Below are 24,619 nucleotides of genomic sequence, written 5' to 3' on the forward strand. Positions count from 1 at the left end.
CATTAAACGTATGTCAGTCTAAATTCAGTATTGAAAATAAAAACACTACACTATAACAAAGTATAGAATATAGGAAGCTTGCATAAGATCCACTATTAGAGAGCAACTGGAATACAGAGGAACCTCGATTATCTGAATATCGGACTATCTGAAGGAGATCTTGAGGTTCTGATAGAAACATTACATCAAAGAGGCGTTTCCAACACGGATCATGTCTTTTGTTTACAATGATTAAAAACAAACTCGGCTCACTGAAACATTGCCGAATATCGATGTCCTGGATATCGATGGGAGGCCAGGCACTGTCTTCAAATGACTGACTGCCCGTGCTCTCTCTCTCTCTCTCCCCACACTTTACCTGGAGTTCTACACTGGTGTGTACCCTAAACACCTCTTCCTCAGAAAATCTCTGTAATGTTGTCCTGTACAGGGCAAAGGTGAAACTTGATAAAAAGTTGTAGTGAAAAGTTGTGCACACGCGGGGGGGGGGGGGGGGGGGGGGGGGGGGGGGGGGGGGGGGGGGGGTGTGGGGGGGGTGGGGGTTTAACACAGGGAGATGGGTTTGGATGGGGTTAGGGGTGCACATGGGGAAAGGAGCAGTATTGCGGGGGGGCGGGGGGCACACGCACATTGTGCTGCTGCCTAGTCTCCAGAACCAGGAGTGGACTCAGCAAGTGCTCGCTGAATCGATACATTGAACTGGGTAGTGGGAGGGGGATGGGGGTTCCCCTTACACACAAATGTCTGTCTGCTCAGAAACAAACCCTGAGACAGAGGGGGGGAGCAAGGCAGGCAGAGCGAGGAAAAACAAAACTTCAGAAAACTGAACCCCAGAGAAGAGGCATTGAATCAATTAACCGAATAACCAATTATCCAAACGAAATAGTGCCCACCCATTTTGTTCGGATAATAGAGGTTCCTCTGTACTCCGAGTAACAAAAGAAAATCTGCAAAGACACGTTTTGAGTTGCACTTAAGCATCTCCCAGCAAATCCATGGGTCATATTTGTACTGACTTAAATTTGCTTCTTAGCTGCCCAATGTTGGTGAACTTCACAATTGACATGCCCAATTAAAACTGAACTATAAATCCCCCACCCACATGCTGTCTTGATACATTTTCCTATAATTACCTCAGGTATTACAAGTGTTACACTAACTTAGTTCAATTAAAAGAAAAAACATTTTGCAGACTAAGCAATTAATGAGCGAGAACAAACTGGAATCTTAAACCATCATATTTTATAGTATGTGCAGGGCAATGTATGCTCAATGTGCTTCGACTTTTAGGAAGTCCAATTGGTTTGCAAAGGACTGCAAGGCAGAGACACTTGCTATAAAAAAAACATACCAGGGTAAAACTTTTTGGTGATGCTGCCCATCGTTTGATGTTAGTGAGGTTCCATTCCTGGATCACTTCTTTTGTTTTCTCATCCACACGCATAACACTTTCTTTGGTAATCCCCAATAAACGGGGTACAAGTTTATTCTTCCCTTTCATTTTCTCCTGTAGAATATTTAACATTTTATGTTTATAGAAAACAACAATTGCAAGGGAGCAAGATAGATGGTGAGTTATAATCATAGGCTCCAAAATTTACAAGTGTCTAACCAAAAACAACAGGAACACTTGTCAGATTAACAAGTTTTATGGAAGCAGTCAGATGCATTATAAGATTTTCTGAGTGACTGCTAGATACATACCAAATGCATACTTGGAGGGATGGGGTAAGGGAAGAACCATCCAGCAAATAATTTGCAAAGCAAAATACATGATATAGTTTAATCCAAAAAGTACAAGCATGCAAGCATGCACATAATTCAAGTGTCCCAGTGAAACAGTGAAAGGACTAATGCCATTGATTGATTAATTAAGTACAAAGGAGGAGAGTGGGAAGCATGGTATCTAATGATTAGCTCCATTTAGAGGAACATAGCCTATTTTTGATGTAAGAAGGACTCAAAGGAAAAACACTCCTACCATATGAAGGTCAAGGATAATCGACTACAAGCTAATTTCTGTCACTCAGAAATTATGTTTTGACATATTACTGTAGCTTCCCATTAAAACCTAGTGCCTGGAAACAACATTCTTTAGATAGTGCACTAGTTCCTGATCAAAGGATATGCTTTCAGTTTTGCCACACTGGCAGCTTACTCAAAGCAAAGGGGAAACTTATCGACAATTAAACACTTGTGACGTTTCAAATGAACTACATTTAGTTTACTAAATAGAAAACAAAAAGAACTGTGAATACTGTAAATCAGAAACAAAAATAGAAGTCGCTGGAAAGGTTCAGCAGGTCTCACAACATCTGGGAAGAGAAATCAAAGTTTCTCAGAACTGAGGAAGGATCAGTGGACCAGAGATGTTAACTTTGATTTCTCTGCATAAATGCTGCCAGATCTGCTGAGCTTTTCCAGTGAGTTCTATTTTTATTAGATTTATTTTATATTTGAAATGAAGAGCATAATTTGGTAACATTTAATTAAAATAAAGCAAGTCAAAACAAACAGTACAAAAACATTGTTGCATAAAAACTTGAAAAATTGATTACTTCATAATTTACAGTAACCACTTACCTTAACCAAAAAGAAGGAAACTCCGTATGTCTTTAAAGATCGGGCCATCTTCACATACAACACTTTAGCCTCCATTTCAGTCATGTTGGCACAGTTTTTGTGCGTCTATGTATTTAAAAAAAATGCAAGTTTGACTCCTCTGGTTAGCTTTAATCACTGAGATTTGATGTCAATAATGTGCACTTCAAACATGACGCCCATATACAGAAGATGTTCAACAATACTTTAAGGATTGCACAATACAGTGGATGCTGAGAAAGAGACGAAAAATGTTAAAAGTCAGAATGGTTGTGGGGGCAAAAAGGATAAAATCATTTTTAAAACAAAGAGTTTGGAAGTGTGATAGAATATTCCCAGGGCCAGAAACTTGTTAAAACAAAACATTTTTCTTGAAGATGGAGCAGAAGATGTGAGGATGGAGAAGAATTTTAAAAGGAGAATTGAGTAAGGAGGAGGAGGACTGGAAAGGCAGAATGAAATTTTTTTATTTAAAGATAATTAAGCCTTTGATGGCAAGAGACAAGAAAGTAAGAATGATGTTGGGCAATTTCAGAGATAGAAGATCATAACAATACGTGAGAAAGCACAACTCTATGCAATACAAAGGTGAAAACCTCCTGAAATAGCCTTGCTGGTTGACAGAATCGAACTGAAAAGCATTTCAAATGACAGCTTTGCTTTTATCACATTAAGCTGAAAAAAATTACAGCTGGCAGATCTTAACATAGTTCAGGCATTTGAAAAGCTTAATGAAAGGTAAGCCTCTGCCAAAAGATACCTATGGTCAGATTCTCTTAGATTGGAAAGTTATCAGCAGCAATGAGACTAGCAAAATGGTAAATAAAGAGCAGAAAATAGCAGAACTTAAACTAAAGCAAATGCAGAAGTGCTGGTGCCAGCCAAGCTAGGTCAATCAGTGGCAGCTCAAGGTCAGATCAGGGCTTCTGCAACCTTTTCCGCAACCAAAACATGCTGCAAATTTCCAACAGTGCATTCTGAATAGCAAAGAATGAACACACAAGGCAGAAAAACCAAGCCTCTTCGAGTACTAAGAAATGGTGCAGGAGGAATTGAACAGGATATACAGTGCAGCACCACCCAATGCTCAGAGCACAGATACAAGACAATTGTGACAGCTGACAGATTCAAGTAATGGGAAATGCTAACATTATAAAAATAAATTGTTTATGGAAAACATTTGCCACCTGATGCAAAATAGATTATATACAAGAGCTTTTTTAAAAACAAAATACCTATTAAAAATCTTAGTAATGTACTGTCTACGCTGTTTGAATTCCCGCTCTAATATCAATTTTGGTTATTCCAAATGCAAATGCCCAGTACTAACCTACAAGCTCATCAAACTGAGCACTGGGTTCCCAGAATTATCCTAAACTGCTGTTACTCTTAGGAACGAGTGCTTGATATCCAAAAAAAAAAAATGCCAAAGAAAACTAAAAATAGCATACATTTCTAAATAGGATTTCAATTAATTCATTCATTTTTATTTGAGCCTCTTGGTGTCTTCACTAATTGATTTTGAAACACGCAACAACCTTCGGAGAAGGAAAGATAATCTTATTTTTTTCCCTCATGGCTGTCAATGTCATTGGCAAAGCATGCATTTGCTATCTATTCCTCAAGATGACGGCAAGCTGCCTTCTAGAACCACTGCAGATCATGTGATGTTCCACAGTGCTGATAAGGATTCCAGCTTTTTGACATAATGAGAATGAAGGAACGCAATTAATTCGAAGTCAGGATGGTATTTCACTTGGAGGGAATTTTGTAGGTGGTAGTGTTCCCACATATCCGCTGATCTTGTCCTTCCAGATGACCAAGGATTTGAACGGCGATGTCAAAGAACCTTGAAGTGTACATGCTGCATGTTGACTCACAATACCCTGTTGGAGGGAATTCCAGGATTTTGACCCAGTGACATGAAGGAATGGCGATATATTTCCAAATTAGGTTGGTGAGTGGCTTGGAGGGGAACTTTCAGGTGGTAGCGTTCCCACATATCTGCTGCCCTTGTCCTTCTACAGGAAGTCATCTTGGAAGGTGCTATTTTAATTTCTGCTGTACAGGTGGTCAGTTTTAGCCCAGATAATGCTAAGCGTCTTGATGTCAGAGCTGTACACATCCAGGCAAGTGGAGAGTATTCCATCACACTCCTGACAGATGACGGACAGGTTTTGAGGTGACTGTCAAATGGCAGAGACAGTAATATTGTGGTAATGTCATTGGATTTGGTAACCAAAGGCCCAGGCTACTGTTCTCTGGGCACAGATTGAAATCCCACCATGGAATTTACTGAATTTAAATTCAATTAACGATTTTGAAATTGAAAACTGAATTGTGCAACCAGATCTAGTTCAGTAAAATCCTTTAGGGAAGGAAAGGCGCTGACCTTGCATGTGACTCCAGACTCCCAGAAACCTGTTTGACTCTTAACTGCTGTCTGAAATGGCCCTAAGGACGTTGATGCAGTGGGATTCACTGATGATAATGATAGTAACTGGCATTTCAGCAGCACAAATATTATTTGACACTTAACATTCCAAGCCTTGCTTCTCATCCATGTCTTGCTGCATTGGACATAGAGAGCTTCATAATCTCAAGGTTTTAAATTGCATTGAGTAGAGTCAGAGCTATACAGCATGGAAATAGACCCTTAAGTTCAACTCACCCACACTGACCAGACATCCCAATCAGATCTAGTCCCATTTGCCAGCACTTGACCCATATCTCTCTAAACCCTCGCTACGCATAACTATCCAGATGCTTTTTAAATGTTGTAATTTTACCTGCCTACACCACCTCCTCTGACAGCTTGTTCCATACACACCCTACCCTCTGAAAAAGTTACCTCTCAGATCCTTTTTAAATCTTTCCCCTCACCTTAAACCTATGTCTTCTAGTTTTGAACTCCATCACCAGAGGAAAAAGACCTTGGCTATTCATCCTATCCACGCCCCTCATGATTTTATTAATCTCTACAAGGTCACCCCTCGGTCTCTGACCTCCAACACCTCAATTTTTGTAATACGGACACTTTAAGATATTACTATTTATTTTCCCAAGTTCTCTAGCTTCCATGTCCTTCTCTACAGTAATTCCTGACAAAATGCTTGTTTAATATCTCACCCTTCTCCTGTGGCTCCACACAGACAGCTTGTTGATCCTTAAGTATTACAATCATCAGTAAACATTCCCACTTCTGCGCTTTGGATGGAGATTAGTTTATTGATAAAACTGCTAAAGGCAGCTGTGTCTAGGATAGTGTTCTGGAAGAACTCGAAAGTTCTTGCCTCATACCGTCAAAATTGGCCTTTCTCCAATTTAGAACTTCAACTTTTAGATCTGGTCTATCCTTTTCCATCACTATTTTAAAACAAATAGAATTATGGTTGCTGGCCCCAAAGTGCTCCCCCACTGACACCTCAGTCAACTGCCCTGCCTTATTTCCCAAGTATAGGTCAAGTTTTGCACCTTCTCTAGTAGGTACATCAACATACTGAATCAGAAAATTGTCTTATACACACTTAAATTCCTCCCCATCTAAACCTTTAACACTATGGCAGTCCCAGTCTATGTTTGGAAAGTTAAAACCCCCTACCATAACTACCCTATTATTGCATTTTTGGAAAGCAAATCTTAGCTGGACTTATACACTTAATGGTAAGGTCCAAGGGAGTGTTGCTGAACAAAGAGACCTTGGAGTGCAGGTTCATAGCTCCTTGAAAGTGGAGTCGCAGGTAGATAGGATAGTGAAGGCGGCGTTTGGTATGCTTTCCTTTATTGGTCAGAGTATTGAGTACAGGAGTTGGGAGGTCATGTTGCAGCTGTACAGGACATTGGTTAGGCCACTGTTGGAATATTGCGTGCAATTCTGGTCTCCTTCCTATCGGAAGGACGTTGCGAAACTTGAAAGGGTTCAGGAAAGATTTACAAGGATGTTGCCAGGGATGGAGGATCTGAGCTCCAGGGAGAGGCTGAATGGGCTGGGGCTGTTTTCCCTGGAGTGTTGGAGGCTGAGGGGTGACCTTATAGAGGTTTACAAAATTATGAGGGGCATGGATAGGATAAATAGGCAAAGTCTTTTCCCTGGGGTCGGGGAGTCCAGAACTAGAGAGCATAGGTTTAGGGTGAGAGGGGAAAAATATAAAAGAGACCGAAGGGGCAACTTTTTCACGCAGAGGGTGGTACGTGTATGGAATGAGCTGCCAGAGGATGTGGTGGAGGTTGTTACAATTGACTCTATGACTCATCAGAACCATCGAAATCTTACATGCGTCAATAAGATCACCTTTCATTCTTTTAAACCTCAGTAGATATAAGTCTAACCTGTTCAATCTGTCTTTATAAGTTTTGTCCAAAGTAGTAAACCTTCACTTAACTGTCTGAAGAAATATAGCTTTTATCATTTAAGGAGACCAAAATTGTACACAGCACTCCACGTGCAGTCTCACCAATACCTGTACAGCTGCAATAAAACTTCAACTTCTACATTCCCTCGCAGTAAATTACAACATTCCACTTGCCTTCCTGAACACCCTCCCCACCCCCACCCTCCTCTCGCTTATCTCTCCACACTTCAGGCTCTCTGCCTTTATTCCTGAAGGGCTTTTGCCAGAGACGTCGATTTCGCTGTTCCTTGGATGCTGCCTGAACTGCTGCGCTCTTTCAGCACCACTAATCCAGAATCTGGTTTCCACATCTGCAATCATTGTTTTTACCATCCTAAGTACTAACTTTGTGACTGATCTACCAAAACACGCTGCTCCTTCTGTACCACTTCTGTAAGTACACTGCTTTTCTATTCTTCTTGCCAAAGCTGTTCAATAGGCCACATGCATTTTCACACATTCTTAATAATCAGTTCCCAAATATATCTCCTTCTCAAGGGCAGTTAAGAATGGGGGATTAATGCTGGCTGTGCCTGTGACACTGACATCCCAGAAGCACAGTTCATATTCAAAATATTGAATGAAATTTATATTGAAAAGTCTCTTGGCTGAATTAAAGGATTCTGATCAAATTAGAGTCTCAACCTCAAAATTTCTAAAAATACAGCATTTAACATGTATATCTAAATGAGAATCAGCCTCCTACCAAGGTCACAATCTGCTTTTAATTTCAGTGTAAAAGAGTATTGCTTGCATTTAATGCTTTATACACAAACACAAACATCATGTTTTGCAAAACCTACCATGAATATTTTCTTTTCCCCTTTCTGCTTGATGTATTCTTTAGGCAGGAATTCTTTTAAACTATAAAAGATTAACACAGTCAGCATTAAATGATATCTGATGATTTATACATTTGTTTGAAATATAGTTAAATTAAACCATGCTCTTCCACATTGCTCATGTAGCACTACAATATATAAAACATTCATCTACATCGGCATATTCAAGCAAGCCCACTTAAAATATCAAAAAATTCAAAATTGTGAATCAAACTCATATTTACTGTGAATGGATGGCAAACATCTAAAGTAACTGCCAACAGTTAATTGGCAATTTCACATGTGTGAAAACCCTCCCCATTGAAACAGACCACAGTAGCAAGATTAGACATGACTATTTTCCACTAACACTTCCAATCTGAATACACATCTATAAATCAGTTACATGTTCACATGCAATAACAATTTGGAGATCCAGAACATCTTATTCAACTATAAAGACAAGGTCTTCAACTTAAATCGCCAATTTTAAAACATTGTAATTTGCATTTATTAATTCTCTTTCAGTATTTTAGAATTGGATTTTGAACATTGCTGATATACTGAGGGAGTTCCTTTTTTATATTGGAATAGCAGAATATGGACAATGAGCCAAGAATAAATCAAAGGTATAAAAAGGTGCACAATAAATTGATGTACTGTGGAACACTATTTTGCCAAAGGTTTGTACAAGTTGCAGTATCTTTTGCTTTTTAAAACTTCCACAAATAATCTAGAAACATAACCCAAGTCTGAGGCAACGATAGCTAATTACTATAATATTCAGACCAGTTATCACAAAATGCACTGCTGCCACATGAACACGACGTATGATTTAAAAAAAGCAAATTTTAGAAGTGCTTTCCTCTCTGTTTTACATCCTTGAAATCATTGATTATTAGGGTGTGCGTTCTTTCTACAAATGCCAGGAAGTCATCCAAGTGATTATTGCAGCCAAAAACATGACTGATGTCATCTGTGAATTTTACCAACAATGATCCATGAGGAAATAAAGTGAGTAACAGTGATCTTGCAGGAATAATTATTAAATGAGTCACAAGTTAATAACTAAAATGTGGAAACAAAATATTAGATGAACAGAGAGGCAAAGAGTGACCTTGAAAAAGCACAGTGAAAGGTAGAAAGTAAAGTTATACAATATTACAACAGTCACACAAAGAGTAAGACATATAGGGTCATAGCAAGAGTAGACAGGTTTGAAACTCAAAAAACAAAAAATTACAAGTCATATGTAAAGAAATAAACAGCATGCCCTTCTCAAGAAGGTCTATAACCCTGATAAATTAATTGACTAAAATAAACAATGAGGCCTAAATCAAGTTAAAAGCACTCAAACATCTAATTCCCAAAGATAAATGGCTTTTATCATACAGCTGAGAGATATTTAGTCAATATCTGTAAGGTATTGATAATTATGGAGTTACTGAACATCAAGGAATTGCAAGTAGATTGCAAAGGTGATATCAAGAGGTGAAAAAAAATCAAAAATAGTAACAGTGACATTTCATACACATTAGAGATCCTTCAACACAAGGATCAATAAATAAATTAAACATTCAGATCTTTAGAACAAACTTGAGAATGACCTAAAGTACAATTGTCAGTATTATAGTTAATAATATTCTGGACAGAAGTGCAAACAAAGATTAAAATTTCTAAATGCAAAGTATGAGGTGCTGATGGAAGATAATGTACAAATGCCAGTGATGTTTCAGTGTTCAAATACTGTGCAGCATAACATGAACATGAAAATTATTCCTGAAGTCATTACTTGGATCAAAACAAGCATGAGCAAAGGTTTAAGGTTATCTTGATAAAAAAAGGTATCTACTTACTCTAAAAAGCCAGGTTTGTGCTTCTGCTCATTGTGGGGTCCAAACTGGATCTGACATTGGTATCCTGCAAAGTCACAGGCTTTGTCAAAGGATACCGGATGTGAACCATTCAAAATGTCATCTCTGGCCTGATGTAGAAATACAGAAAGAAAACAATTATTCAGCTAAAAACTGTATAACCATTTCAGGGTCAGTAGCTAATAAATTATAGAACAAAATTTTCAAAAACCAGCTCACGTGATTTAAGATATTGCTTCACTTTTAATATAGGTAAAGTAATTTATGCTTCACCTACAATTTCTCACACCCTTCATCTAAACTCAGCAACATATGGCTATTTCTTTCTCCCTTATTTTCCTCATCCTACTCCCCTTAAAATGCACTTAAGCTGTTCATTGCAGTCATACAATAAATAGCAAGTTCCACATTTTGAATAAAATATTCTTATTCAATTTATTAGCTAATATTTCATATATATGCTCCTAGTTTTAGACTCCCCATAAATTTAAGCATCTGCCTCCATTATTTAGACACCTTTGAAGACTTTTGATTGCTTCTTTGATAGGTTCTGTTGTTTTCTTCTGCTCCTTCTTTCCCCTCTCATTTTCACTTGCCCACTTAACATTTATAACAGCTTAGTTCACATTCTGTATTAGCAACATGTCATACACTGCACTCTTTCTGCTTCACCTTATTCTCTTTCTTAGCATCCAGAAGACTGCAGATTTGGTTGCCCTATCTGCTCTCCACAGTGGGAATGTATTTTAGCTGTACCTAAACCATCTCCTCGCCACTCTTTGAAGGCAGCCCACTGTTCCATTGCAGCTTTGCCTGCCAATGTTGAATTCCAATTTAACCAGGAGGAAAATTTGTTCTTGCCCACTAAATCTTGGCCATTGTCTGATGACATACATGTTTTACATGAGAAAGATTCTATAAAGCTCTACAAAAGTTTAACTAATTTCTCTGCTTTTGAATTTGTTCTAGAAATGTACCCTAGAGCTTTGTTTACACAGTAATGGCTTTATTAACTTGTATGAATATCTTCAATGATTAGTCAGTCTGTACCCTAGATCCCTCATGCACCTTCACTCCACTTAAACACTTACATTTGTCAATAAGTGCACAATGTCCTTTTTCTTCCCACCAAATTCAACACTGCACACTTATAAATTGAAACTCATTTTTCTTCTCCAAGTTTAACATCTTGCACTTTTTTTTAAAACCTCTAGCTCAGTGCTAACCATACTCCCCAATTTGATGCTGCCTACAAATTTTGAGACACAATTTGAGTCTAAACCATTTATACAAATTGTTTCCAGTTACAGCACAGATCTTTGCGGAAAACCAGTTGCTGTATCTTCCCAGTCTGAGTTAAATGACAGTTCCCTTCAGTCATTAGCATTTTATATCATTATTCTGCTGACTGTCCTGCAACACCTCTTACCAGCATTTAATCTGAGATGACTGGGTTACCTTAGCTTTTTTTTTGGAAGCTCATGTATACATCTGCTGCATTATCATTTTTGTCATTATTTATTATTATCCATCATTTCAAATTGTACACAAAGCAGATTTTTCAATATGTAACTGTTCACACAACTTATTTGGAGGTGGGGGAAAGAGGGTGAATATAAAATATAGATCACAAGTATGTTAGTTTTACTTTTAAGTTACAAAAGACAAATCAAGGTTCATTTTTAAGATACAGATTACTGATTTCTTAAATTACTTCTGGATTCAATTTCACATCAAACATAGGAAAACAGACAATGAGGAGTAGGTCATTCAGCCCATTGAGTTTAATTCATCAGCCAATATCTTCACAGCTGATCCTCTAGCTCAATCCCACACTAGCACACATTTCCCATAACCCTTGGCACCTTCACTTTCTGGAAAACTGTTTCTTCATTATGTATTCAGTGACTTGATTTCCAGAGCCTATGGTAGAGAATTTAACAGGTTCACCACCTTCTGAATAGAGGAGGTCATCATTTAACTCAGATTGGAAAAATACAGGAACTGGTTTTCCACAAAAATCTGTACTGTTCACTACTGGAAACAACTTATATGGTTTGGAATCATAAGTCGTGTATCAAAATTTGAGTGAAAATACTTCTCATCTTGGTTTCAAATGACCTAGCCGAGACTGTGACCCATTGTTTTCGACCTCTCCAATCACTGGAATCATCCCTGCATTCCATCTGTCCCATCTTGGCAGAATTTTTACATTTCCAATTAGATCCCGCTCATTCTTCTGAACAGTGAATGCCCAATTTATCTAATCACTCCTTATATAACAATCCTACCATTCCAAGAATCGATCTGATGAATCATTGCTCACTAATGCAAGCATATCCTCCCTTGGGGCAAGGAGACAAAGTCAGTACAAAATACTCTGTGGTCTCACCAAGACCCCAAACAACTGCAGCAATATATCCTTGTGCCTGTGCTCAAATTAAGTAGTACTCTGACATTGTTTTTCCTAACAAGTGTATAACTTCATGCTCATCCATGTTATGCCTCATCTGCCACCAATCTGCCAACTCATTCAACTTGTCTAAGTTGCCTTGAAGTTTTCTAATCCTTCTTCACCAGTCATAATCCTTTCTAGTTTTGTGTCATCATAGATATACAAATACTCCACTTGATTTCCTCATCCAAATCAGTGATACATATTATAAATACCTGAGGCCCAAGTACTGATTTTCTGTGATATCCCACTTGCCACTGACTTCAACTTTGAAAACTACATATTTATTCCAATATATCCTGTCTGCTAATTAATTCTCAATCCATGCCAGTAGATTACCACCAATCCAATGCGCTTTAATCTTGCACACTAACCTCAGATTTTATCAAAAGCCTTCAGAGAATCCAATATGCTACATGCGCTGATATGCCATCATCCATTCCATGAGATGTGACCTCAAAAAAACTTGAACAGGTTGCCTTTATAAAAAAAACTCAAGCATTTTCCCAATTACTGATGTTAGGCTAACAGGTCTGTAATTCCTTTTCTCCCTCCCTTCTTTTTAAGAAGTATTGTTACACTTGTCACCCTCTAATCTGCTGGGGCTATTCCAAATCTACAGAATTTTGAAACATAACATGCAATGCATCCACTGTTTCCTTTCGTGCCCTGGGATATAGATGATCAAATACGTAAATTTAATACTGCTGGAGGTAGAAATGTTTTTTTTATTTTGTTTAGAAAAGTACAAACCTGGACATAGAGCAAGTTTAATTGGACTGGATCTCTTGAATCAACATTTTGATCTGAATAGAAGAACTTTCGTCTGAGAAGCAAAGTTTCATTTTCGTCGACACCTTGTTCACGAAGTGTTCTACCATGGTCCAACCAGTTTACTGGTGGGAAGAAAGAGTGTGTAATGTTACTAATGCCATCCTGAGGTGCTTATATATGACAGTGCCTTCTATTTTAAAACTCTCCCTCTCAACATTCTAACCTCTTCACCAAATGTAACGCTTTGGAGGTCAGTTGTGTGTGCCAGAAAACCACTTCTAGCTCACCCAAAGCACTATCCTTTATGTACGAGGTAACAGCATGCTAGACTGCTCAATCACAACCAAGAGCAGAATTTCATTTTAACATCACTTGGCCACAAATACAGACTTCTGGTGGAAAGCAACTTGGGAACAAGAACATGGTGATTTTTCTCGACCGCCTTAAGGTCAGAAGTACTCAAGTTAAATACAAATACCCTATTACTACTCTGGCCAAGATGAACTAACCAAGCATAGATTGAACCTAAGGATATCGCAGTACTGTATGGCTCAGGTCCTGACCAAGTAGTGAACTTATCAACTCAGTGATCAAAGACTTGAAACGCAAAAAACCATACTGCATCATTAAAATTGCTGTAAAATTGCTCTGATTTTCCCACCCTCAAAAAGAATTGCATTGTACTTCCGACTCTAAGTTTCATGAAATGTTGCTTCCTTTTTTTGAAAAAGTCACAAAGAGGATCGACGAGGGCAGAGTGGTGGACATGATCTATGTGGACTTCAGTAAGGTATTCGACAAGAATACCCATGGGAGATTGGTGACCAAGGTTAGATCTCATGGAATACAGGGAGAACTAACCATTTAGATACAGAACTGGCTCGATGGTAGGAGACAGAGGGTGGTGGTGGTGGTGGAGGGTTGTTTTTCAGACTGGAGGCCTGTGACCAGTGGAGTGCCACAAGGATTGGTGCTGAGTCCACTACTTTTCATCATTTATAAAATGATTTGGATGTGAGTATAAGAGATATAGTTAGTAAGTTGGCAGATGACACCAAAATTGGAGGTGTAGTGGACAACGAAGAGGGTTACCTCAGATTACACGGGATCTTGATCAGATGGGCCAGTGGGCTGAGGAGTGGCAGATGGAGTTTAATTTAGATAAATGCAAGGTGCCACATTTTGGAAAAGCAAATCTTAGCAGGACTTGATGGTAAGGTCCTCAGGAGTTTTGCTGAACAAAGAGACCTTGGAGTGCAGGTTCATAGTTTTTTGAAAGTAGAGTTGCAGGTAAATAGGATAGTGAAGGCGGCATTTGGTCTGCTTTCCTTTATTAGTCAGAGCATTGAGTATAGGAGTTGGGAGGTCATGTTGTGGCTGTACAGGACATTGGTTAGGCCACTTTTGGGATATTGCATGCAATTTTGGTCTCCCTCCTATAGGAAGGATGTTGTGAAACTTGAAAGGGTTCAGAAAAGATTTACAAGGATGTTGCCAGGGTTGGAAGATTTGAGCTACAGGGAGAGGCAGAATAGACTGGGGTTGTTTTCTCTGGAGTGTTGAAGACTAAGGGGGTGACCACATTAAGGTTTATAAAACCATGAGGGACATGGATAGCATAAATAGACAAGATATAAAAGAGACCTAAGGGGCAACTTTTTCACAGAGGGTGCTGCGTGTGTGGAATGGGCTGCCAGAGGAAGTGGAGGAGGCTGGTACAACTGCAACATTTAAAAGGCACCTGGATGGGTGTATGAATAAGAAGGGTTTGGAGGGATACAGGCCGAGTGCTGGCAAGTGGGATTAGATTAGATTGGGATATCTAGTCGACACGGACGAGTTGGACCAAAGGGTCTGTTTCAATGCTGTACAGCTCTATGACTCTGTGACAATACTTTGCTTCTTGGTTGCAGAATGGATCTTAAACATTGAATATTTGTTAAATGCATGGTCAAAGCATAGCTCTGCACAGAGGCTGAATTTTGATTGTGTACAAGTTATATTTTAAGCTGAAATAAATGTTTAATGACAGTACAGCAATCTATATTGTATTAGAGAACATTATACTAGTAATGTAAAAAGATTTTTGTGCAGTTTTCCAATTTTAAAAAAGGTACTCACAATCATCATCTGTATGAAGTTTTTGTTTGAGCTTTTCCATTTTCTTATCATCTCTTAATAGGGTTTTGTCTTTTTTCAGTGTCCCTGTCATTTCTTCTTTCTTTTCTTCAACAATTTCATGTACAAGTGAATATTCATCATGATTTGTGATGCCTATTAAAATAAAATCCATTAACTACTGTTTTATTAGTAACATGCAATAGAAAATGAAGAGGAGATAAATCTGAAAACCAACAGCAGACTTTGTCAAATCTCTGAAAATGAGATCATGAGATATGAACCATAATGTCCCAACAAAATTCAACTTACTCTCTGTAACATCTTCATTTCTGGGACAGAACTATATTGCGGTTAAATTAAAAAGGAACTTGGGCAGATATACCTTGTATAACTAGAAATTTAATTCATAAGATATAGGAGGATGATTATATCTACTGGAAGCCAACACTCAAAACCATAAATTATGATCATTAACCATAGAAAACACTGAATTCTGTAATTTTGTTCCAATGCAAGTGTACGAACTGTTATAATCAACCACAGGAATGTCATGAGAATCTTAAAGAATATAAAGAAATAGATGTTGAGGGAAGAGTAGTTTAATGTAAAATTACTAAGTTTGGCTACATAGTGTCACATTGAATATGGTGCTAGTTAACATATTAGGCACAAAGCTGTGTTGAAGAGAGAGGCCTCCATTGTTAGTGGCAGAAGCCTGGTCAAAATTGGTCTGAACTTTACAAAAGGAAGTAGGTTTCAGGAATAGGTAAGCCAGTATTATTGGCTTGCATGCTTTAAAAACAAAACTTCACAACCCACTTTTATTTTCAACTTCGTATAAAGTAAGGAAAAGTTTTAATATTTTACTCAACGTTTGCATTTCAGAAAAAAAGGGGTTGCCAATGGATTTATCCTGTTTACAAAATAGTTTGAAACATAGTAGGGCCACTGACACTGTTCCTTATATTAGAATACATTGTCTGACCTGCTCACAAATATAGTTGCAGTTGTGTACAGTAGGCAGGTAAAGATAAAGTGCCATTCTTCAGCCACAGGGAAAGTCGAATGCCTTATAGTTCGATACTTCTGGAAGCTATTTCTTCTCCCACCCAGATTGACTGGTCTGATATTCATTAAAAGACTAGGACTGGCACATTATTGGAAGTGAGCCCAGATGGCTTAGTAATTTCACAGGCATAATCAACTCTAATTAGACTTTTATTTCTTCATGCAGGTGATGGACTGCTACATAATAAGGAGCTGCACTTTCTTGATGGAAATATCAAGGTTCAGCAGAGACTACACAGAGTCTCTATATCACGTATAAAGACATGCAGCATAGTCTTGGATGACTGCCAAGCCAAGTCCCTTTTAGATTCCATCAATACACAGATTGGTAGTGAGAAGGTTGGGCAGTATGTAATCATCCAAGACTATCCAACATTCTTCCTTTAGCGAGCACTAGAACTCAGGATATCAATTCAGATGCCTCTCAGGAGGTATAAACTAACCATTAACTATTTCTTTACCATTCAGGGTAACCCAAATGTCTCCTTTATGAGTACATGAAATTGAGCAAATGGAGCATAATCACACAAATAAATTGTGAAAGAAACATCAAACTGTGGAGACACAGCACTAAGAAACATATTTATTAGAATTTGCTAGTCATAATTGGCAAGCTATTCACAACCAGCTGCTTCACAAAAGGGTAGAACTTTGTTCATATGAAGTTTGCAGCATATCTCAGAGGTCCTTTACCCTACAAGGTGTTGAATCCAGTAGAGTGAGGGATCTCAGAAGCTTACTGTTGCATAAGATTAGAGTGACAAGGAGGGAAAGGTGCACAGGGGGATGGAGGGAAAGGTAACAGTTACAATTGTATGAATCTCACCAATTCTGGCGCAGATTGTCATCAGCATGTCGCTCACTATTTTTGAGTCATCCACCATAACTGTTTTGATACTTCCATCCAACATCCTGATCTTCAGAGGCCTTTGCTTCCTTTTGTAATCCAGTGTGTCCTTGGATTAAAACAAAGGAGAAGCGATTTGCAACTTAGCACTGAGATCTGACCATCTCCCCAAAATCGCTGACCAGATTTCCCACATTTTGTTACGTTCAGACATCCATGTAAAAGACTGAACATTGTAACATTACACAGACATGGAGACAATCTGTGCATCAAAGAGCAGTTTGAAAGATTTTTGGTACCTGCCTCTAAATTAGCAGATCTAAATTCAAGTCACACTCCAGGATTTGATGACCAAGGAAAATGCAATCAAAACATGGTTTCCACATATACCAATGGTAAGCACCAAAAGCAGGAGAAAATCATGGTCAGTCTTGGACACAAAAGTAGAGGTTCTAGCATCACTCTCCAAGACCAGACAAAAACAAGCAGACATTTGGGGCAACATATAAAGGACGGAGAGGCCTGGATACAGTGCACATTGAGAAACTGTTTTTACTAGTAGGAGATACTAGGACCTGACAGCACAGCCTCAGGAGTGAAGGGACGATCCTTTAGAACCAAGATGAAGAGGAATTTCTTTAGCCAGAGGGCAGTTAATCTGTGGAACTCATTGCTGCTGAAGGCTATGGAGGCCAAGTCAGTGTGTATTTAAGACAGACATAGATAGGTTCTTGTTTAGTAAGGAGATCAATGGTTACAGGGAGAAGGCAGGGGATTAGGGTTGAGAAACATTGCACCCATGATCAAGTGGTGAAATAGACTTAATGGGCCAAATGGCTTAATGCTCCTCCTATATCTTATGGTCTGCTTGAGACCGTTGGGTACTGGCCACTGCGGATCACATTGGTGCCAACAGCAAAGGGTTCAATCCTCTTTCCAGTTAGGCTGAATTTGGGATGTGGATGTCATAATGCAGTGGGTCAGACCTGTATTTGGGCAGAGAACTGAAGAAAATGTCACAGTTAATACATAAAACAAAATGTGGCCAATAACCTATGTCACTTTGCAGAAATCAATTGCTGTTTAATGGAGGGGAATAAAAAGCCAAATGTGAGCCATGGTATTCACATCATTGGCAAACAAACAATTTAACACTGCTCTCGCAACTGAACTGAACTTCATAAACTCTTCCAGTCTGATCTCTCAGCCAAGTGTCAACTGCCTCATTTATGTTAAAACAACTTACAAAATATGATAGTCTCAAAAGATGATTATGAAGCATTATGATTCCAAAAACAAAACTAGATGAAAGGGTGTCATGTTTAAAAACAGAATTCTGTAAATTGTGCATGAATCAAAAAGTCAGTTAATTTACAGTATATCTCAAAGGAATAGGGAGTAGGATGTAAAGAGCAAAACAGTAAGCTTACCCCATTCCTCAACATGTAGTAGTCCAAGGCTTTGCCAGACTCCAACCAGATCCCCTTCTTTGGATCTTCATCAGACAGAAACAATCCATAATCAGTGGCTGCAAGACAATAAATAATGACTTTTTAACAACAATTTCCATGACTTCCAAGACCTAGAAGGACAACAGCACCAGATACATACAGCACCACCGCTTGCAAACAGCCTCCAAGCCACTCACCATCCTGGCGTGGAACAATGGCATTTTGTTTCGATGTCACTGGGTAAAACCCTGGAATCCCTCTCTAACAGCACTTTGGGCTGCATCCTATCGACTGCAGCAGGTCAAGAGGCTGGTTCACCGTCATCTTTTCAAGGGTAATTAGGGCAATAAAAATTGGCTTTGACAGCAGCATTCACATCTCATGAATGATCAAAGAGAACTCTATTTCCTCATCATTAGACCCATCCAGTATCTTAGACCAATGATAGATACAATATTATTTTGGTTATCTTACCAGATAGGTATTTCAGATGGGTCTCAACTGATAACTTGGGAGAAGTGAATTAAAATCTCACTATGAAAAGAAAAAAAAACTGACATCCCCACAGAGTGTGGGACCAATAAGTAACTCAAGAACCGACAATATTAGAGGACCTGAACAGTCCTCAAATGATCTAGCACGTTTTTCAATTTTAACAAACCACTACAAATAAACAGGCGATGCACCAAGCTTCTTTTCCCAGCATATCTTCACCACATGACTGCAGTGGTTCAAGACAACAGCTCACCAGCTTCCTCACAAAGTTGAGGGATGGACAGTGAGATAATCTGGGCCCACAGCTCAGGAAAGATATATTGGTCAAGGAGGGAGGACAACATAGTTTTGCAAAACTGATATCTGAACTTCAGGGATTAAGTTATGAGGATCGATTCAACAAATTAAGCCTGTTCTCTCCAGAATTTAGATAGCTAAGAGATGAACCAATCAAGGTCTTCAGGATATTATCTACTGTTTCTTTTTCCTAGTAAAGATAAATTATTTCCACTGATTGGGTATTCTAGAACGAAGGGCATTGCCTGAGAATTCGGGCCAGGCCATTCAGGAGAGATGTTAAGAAACACTTCTACACATCAAGGGTGATAGATGTTTGGAATCTCTTCCACAAACAGCAGTGGATGCTTGGATCAGTTAACTTTAAATCTGAATTTTTTTTAAAAACTGTTCGTTAAGCAAAAGTATAAGACAGTGGGCAAAGGCAGGTGTGTGAGTTAGGTCATAGATCAGCCATGATCTCATTAAATGACAGAATAGGCTCGAGTGCCTGAATGGCCTACTCCTGTTCCAACATTCTATAAGGGCAAAATTACCCTATAGCATTACAAAAGACTTGGTAAAGTTATTGGCATTTTAAGGAGCAGAGTTGGTAAGCTTGCAGACGACACCAAAATGTGGAGGCTAGTGGACAGTGAAGGAAGTTACCTCAGAGTACAACAGGATCTTAATCAGATGAGCCAATGGGCTAAGAAGTGGCAGATAGATAAATGTGAGGTGCTGCATTTTGGCAAAGCAAATCAGGTCAGGACCTATATACTTAAGGGAAGTATTGCTGAACAAAGAGACCTTGGAGCATAGGTTCATAGTTCCTTGAAAGTAGAGTCATAGATAGACAGGATATTGAAGGCGGCATTTGGTATGCTTGTCTTATTGGTCAGTGCACTGAGTATAGGAGTTGGTAGGTAATGTTGCGGCTGTACAGAACAATGGTTAGGCCACTTTTGGAATATGGTGTGCAATTCTGGTCTATCGCTACAGGTAGGATATTGTGAAATGTGAAAGGGTTCAGAAAAGATTAACAAGGATGTTGCCAGGGTTGAAGCGTTTAGCTATAGGGAGAAGCTGAATAGGTTGGGGCTATTTTCCCTGGAGCATCAAAGGCAGAGAGGTGACCTGGGGTTTATGAAATCATGAGGGGCATGGATACATTAATAGAAAAGGTCTTTCCCCAGAGTGGGAGATTCCAAAACTAGAGGGTATAGGTTTAAGATGAGAGGGGAAAGATTTAAAAGAGACCTAAGGGGCAACTTCTTCCAGAGGGTGGTGGGTGTATGGAATGAGCTGCTAGAGGAAATGGAGGAGGATGTACAATTACAATGTTTAAAAGGCACCTGAAAGGGTACATGAATAGGAAGAGTTTAGAAGGATATGAGTCAAATGCTGCCAAATGGGACTAGATTTATTCAGGATAGCTGGTCAGCATGAACGAATTGGACAGAAGGGTCTGTTTCTGTGCTGTACATCTCCACAACTCTACATCAATATTATTGAGAGGAACCCAGCAATAACTATATTCTGACTTATCAACGTTTCCCATTTGGTGCCTCTTTCACCCGGTCAGAACTATTTTTGCTCAGCAAGCCAATGATCCAGTGTTTGATTTTCTAGCTCAACTTTATCTTTATTTTTAAACTTGACTGTGAACTATCTGAAACAAAATCTGCCCAACAATTCTTTTCAAAACTAATGAATGTTTACTAAACCAAATGCCAGGATCCTAGTAATTGGTACCCAGAAATTGCTTACATCAATTCCCATGTTATTAGCTAAGACAGAACGCAAATAAATTTGATCCTAGTTACTGTCAAGAATACTCTGCCCCTTGAGATTCCAGATTCGTATCTAGTGCCACAGAGCATCTGAATTCCCTCCTTTGTGGTGAGTGCAAACAGCACTATGGCTCTGTGGTTAGCACTGCTGCCTGTCAGCGCCAGGGACCCAGGTTTGATTCTTGCTTTGGGCGACTGCCTGTGTGGAGTTGGCAAGTTCTCCCAGTGTCTGCGTAGGTTTCCACTGGATGCTCCAGTTTCCTCCCACAGTCCAAAGATGTGATTAGGTGATTGGCCGTGCTAAATTGCCTATAGTGTTCAGGGATGTGTAGCTCAGGTGCACTAGCCATGGGAAATACAGGGTTACAGGGATAGGTTAGGGGATTGGTCTGAGTGGGATGCTCTTTGGAGGACTGGTGTAGACATATTGGGCCAAATGACCTGTTTCCACACAGTGACAATTCTATTAAAAAAAAAGCAATGCATTCCACACTTTCAGAACAGCTAAGATCAGCAACTTTTAACATAGGCAGAAGTCACAAACTTAGAGTTATTTTGGAATAAAAATCAGCAAGTGTTACTGGGGCAACATGTCAATTTTTAAAACATGCCCTTCGTTTTAGACTAGGCTATCTTCTCTGGAGCTTTGTAGATGGAAGGGTGACCTTATAAAAGTGTACAAAAACATGAGGGGCCTCCATAGAGTCAAGATCTTTTCCCTAGGGTAGGGGAGTTCAAAACTCGAGGGCATAGGTTTAAGGTGAGAGGTGAAAGACTTAAAAGGTATCTAAGGGGAAAAGTTTGCACAAGAGGATGGCGAGTGGATGGAATGAGCTGCCAGAAGTGGTGGAGGTTGGTATAATTACAACATTTAAAAGGCATCTGGATGGGTATATGAATATTAAGGGTTTAGAGGGATATGGGCCAAATCAGACTAGATTTATTTAGGCATGGATGATTTGTACAACTCTGACTCTATATTACATTGGACATATTGTTCCCTTCCTATACCTAATCTGGCGACTTTATGGATCTCTCTCACCTTCAGTTTTATACTGGGAATCAGCCAAAATGAAATCAATAGAAGACTTTAAAAAACAAATTCCCATATCAGAGATCAGGCATCACAGTGAATTTTTCTCCCATCAGCCCCTTGATAAAACTGCTACATTTCTATTCAGTTTGCATATATTTTAAAAAATATGATAGAAGTAATTCTACATTCTCCATGGTAGCTGAACTCAAAGTCATATTCTAATACCACCAACTCAGTGTTAGACTTAAAACTAAAGAATGCTGCAGAGATTTAATTCATTTAACTGTAATAATGAAAATGAATGCATGGCACTGGTATTAAATATCAAATCAGACATTAACAACGTTTGAACAGTTTTAATACAACCTGTTGATAACCACATCTTGTGCACAAAAACATTTGTGTAATTATTTTCCTACGTATACCTGGTTGCTTAAGTAATACAATGAATTTTGATTTCGCCCTCAAGTTACAATTTTGAAATGTCCCCTTCCTCAAATTGCCAGCTATTCGCAATGCCTTGTCATATTATACCCTAGCCCACCTCAAACTACTGATTATCACTTTAAATAATTGTATAACAGGTATTGATATTAAATCATGTCTTATTTTTTGGTGAACAATTGATCTCATCAGTATTTTTTACATTTTCTAAATAATGGTGTCAACTGGCCAGGAAGGAAAAGCTCCGACTTACGCTGTCCCGTCTGTGCTTCCGGAACCCGATCGCGAATCATTCGACAGGCATCGTATACCATTGTCGAGGGTTCAAATTGCATAGTTTTGATAGCATTCCCAACTCCAATCTTCAATGATAAGACAACCATTCTGTCTTCTTTCACGATACAAATTCAACTGGAAAAACAAAAGAAAGACAGTTCCAGTAACTGCTACACATCTTTTGCCCACAGAATACATGTTTCATCAATAAAGTTCTTTATCTAAAGAGTCATATTTTAGATTTGTACTTCGGGTCCAACAGATTTGAGTGTGAATTAGAAGCAATCAAACTGGCATGGTGTTCTGTTTTCTGCATTACTAAGTCAGCCTATTAACTCAAATGGTGTAACAAAAAAAGTTTACCCTTAAGCAACATGCTATAAAATGGCATTAACAGTGATGCACTTCATTAGGGTTTTTTTAAAAGCCAGAATAAAAAAGACCTCCAGTCAAATAGGTGCTCCTGCTGAGTATATTGCAAATTGTACTGAATAGGGCTTGGTAAATGCAGGAATTAAAATATATGTATTGTATTTATATCCTGAAGTGAAACAGCATAGGCTATCCCCATTTTCAAACAAATCCCTAATTTACTATTATTGCATTAATTTTCACTCTTCTGTACTGAAAAATATTTCAATAGTCCAGGATAACTTGCTACTTCAGATTCATGCATTACATGCTAGACAGAAGCACTAAGGTATCAACACTTCTGATAGATTATGAGCTTGATGTCGAACCTTGAAGGTGATACAGCATGGAGCTTCGGAGACAGTTGCCAGTTCAAAACACACTCAAAGCACAGAGCAGAGTTGAAGGTCCATCATAACATTTAAATGTCTTTTCATTCTTCTGTCACAGCATGGGCCTTTGGTTTTGCACATGTTTCCACCCCCCCCCACCCCATCCCCACTTCTGACCACTACCAACACCCCCCCGACATTAAAATGATTAATTTTCAATTATTCATAATGAGCACCCGATATTGAGATAGAATTGAAACAGGACAATTTGCAAACATTGCAGCAAGTATAAAAGCAGCAAACAGATGTGCTAAATTATGTCAAAGATGTTGGCTCAGCTGAACCACATTGCTGCTAACAGGAAAAAAAGTCTCATACAGTACATTATTTGAAGTCAGAGACAAAGTTACTTACTTTTGAAATGAACGTCCACAAAACAATTCTTGTTAAAGCAGCTACTCAGGGAGAATGCTATCTACTTACTGTGTGGTTAAATGATCATTACTAAAAAAATTAGCTGACAGTTGCCAAGAAAGTCTTTGAAAACAATCGTTTTAAAAGGAAAATGTGCTGTACCGCTATCCGTCAACTCATCCATACCAACAGTGGTAATAAAGGAATGTCTATTTGAGGATCAGGCTAGCAGGAGTCCATTTATTTTTAACTAAACTGCTTTTGTGGTTACAACATAGACATAAATAATCTTATCTAAATAGGAAAGGTTATGATGATCAAAAATTTCTGTTGCTGATCAAAATGTACAGAATGATAATTACGGTCTTTATTATTAAATGCAATTCAATATTATGAATAGTTGCTATATTGTTCACAGACATCAGTTTAAATGAACAAAATATGTACTGGGAAATGTAGTTTGTTTTATGATAATTGAGAGTCACATGAAAGATAAGGGAATGACTGATTGGCTGCATACTATACAGGACATATTATGAAACTTGCACAGGAAGTGCAGCAGTCAACAGGAGGACTTATCTGCAGAGAGACAATTGAATTTGTATTTACAATCTTGAATCATTCAACTTGATCCAGCAATTACTGGGAACGTAGGAGCACAGAGTAGAGAACACATGGCCTTAGTTTGATAAGGAATGAGTGCAAAATCAGAAATTTGGCACATGGTGGGGGAAAAAGA

General features: G+C 38.6%; 1 protein-coding gene across 6 annotated transcripts in view; it reads right to left on the minus strand.

Annotated features, from left to right (window-relative positions):
* tln1 (talin 1) overlaps positions 1-24,619 on the minus strand; it is a 162,314-nt gene that overhangs the window by 108,309 nt on the left and 29,386 nt on the right. For 5 of the 6 annotated variants that reach the window (XM_043687343.1, XM_043687380.1, XM_043687371.1 and 2 more), the window contains 9 exons: positions 22,701-22,858; positions 18,383-18,480; positions 16,932-17,061; positions 15,038-15,190; positions 12,896-13,038; positions 9,670-9,797; positions 7,796-7,856; positions 2,584-2,688; positions 1,352-1,507 (listed from right to left, as the gene is read on the minus strand). In XM_043687343.1, coding sequence (XP_043543278.1) covers positions 1,352-1,507; positions 2,584-2,688; positions 7,796-7,856; positions 9,670-9,797; positions 12,896-13,038; positions 15,038-15,190; positions 16,932-17,061; positions 18,383-18,480; positions 22,701-22,830 — 1,104 coding nt within the window. In that variant the 5' untranslated portion in view covers positions 22,831-22,858. Of the gene's footprint in view, positions 1-1,351; positions 1,508-2,583; positions 2,689-7,795; positions 7,857-9,669; positions 9,798-12,895; positions 13,039-15,037; positions 15,191-16,931; positions 17,062-18,382; positions 18,481-22,700; positions 22,859-23,880; positions 23,959-24,619 lie in introns of those variants that run through there. The other variant, XM_043687351.1, reaches the window with a different exon arrangement.

Source organism: Chiloscyllium plagiosum, chromosome 1 (genome assembly GCF_004010195.1).
Source record: "Chiloscyllium plagiosum isolate BGI_BamShark_2017 chromosome 1, ASM401019v2, whole genome shotgun sequence".
Classification (NCBI taxonomy): Eukaryota; Metazoa; Chordata; class Chondrichthyes; order Orectolobiformes; family Hemiscylliidae; genus Chiloscyllium; species Chiloscyllium plagiosum.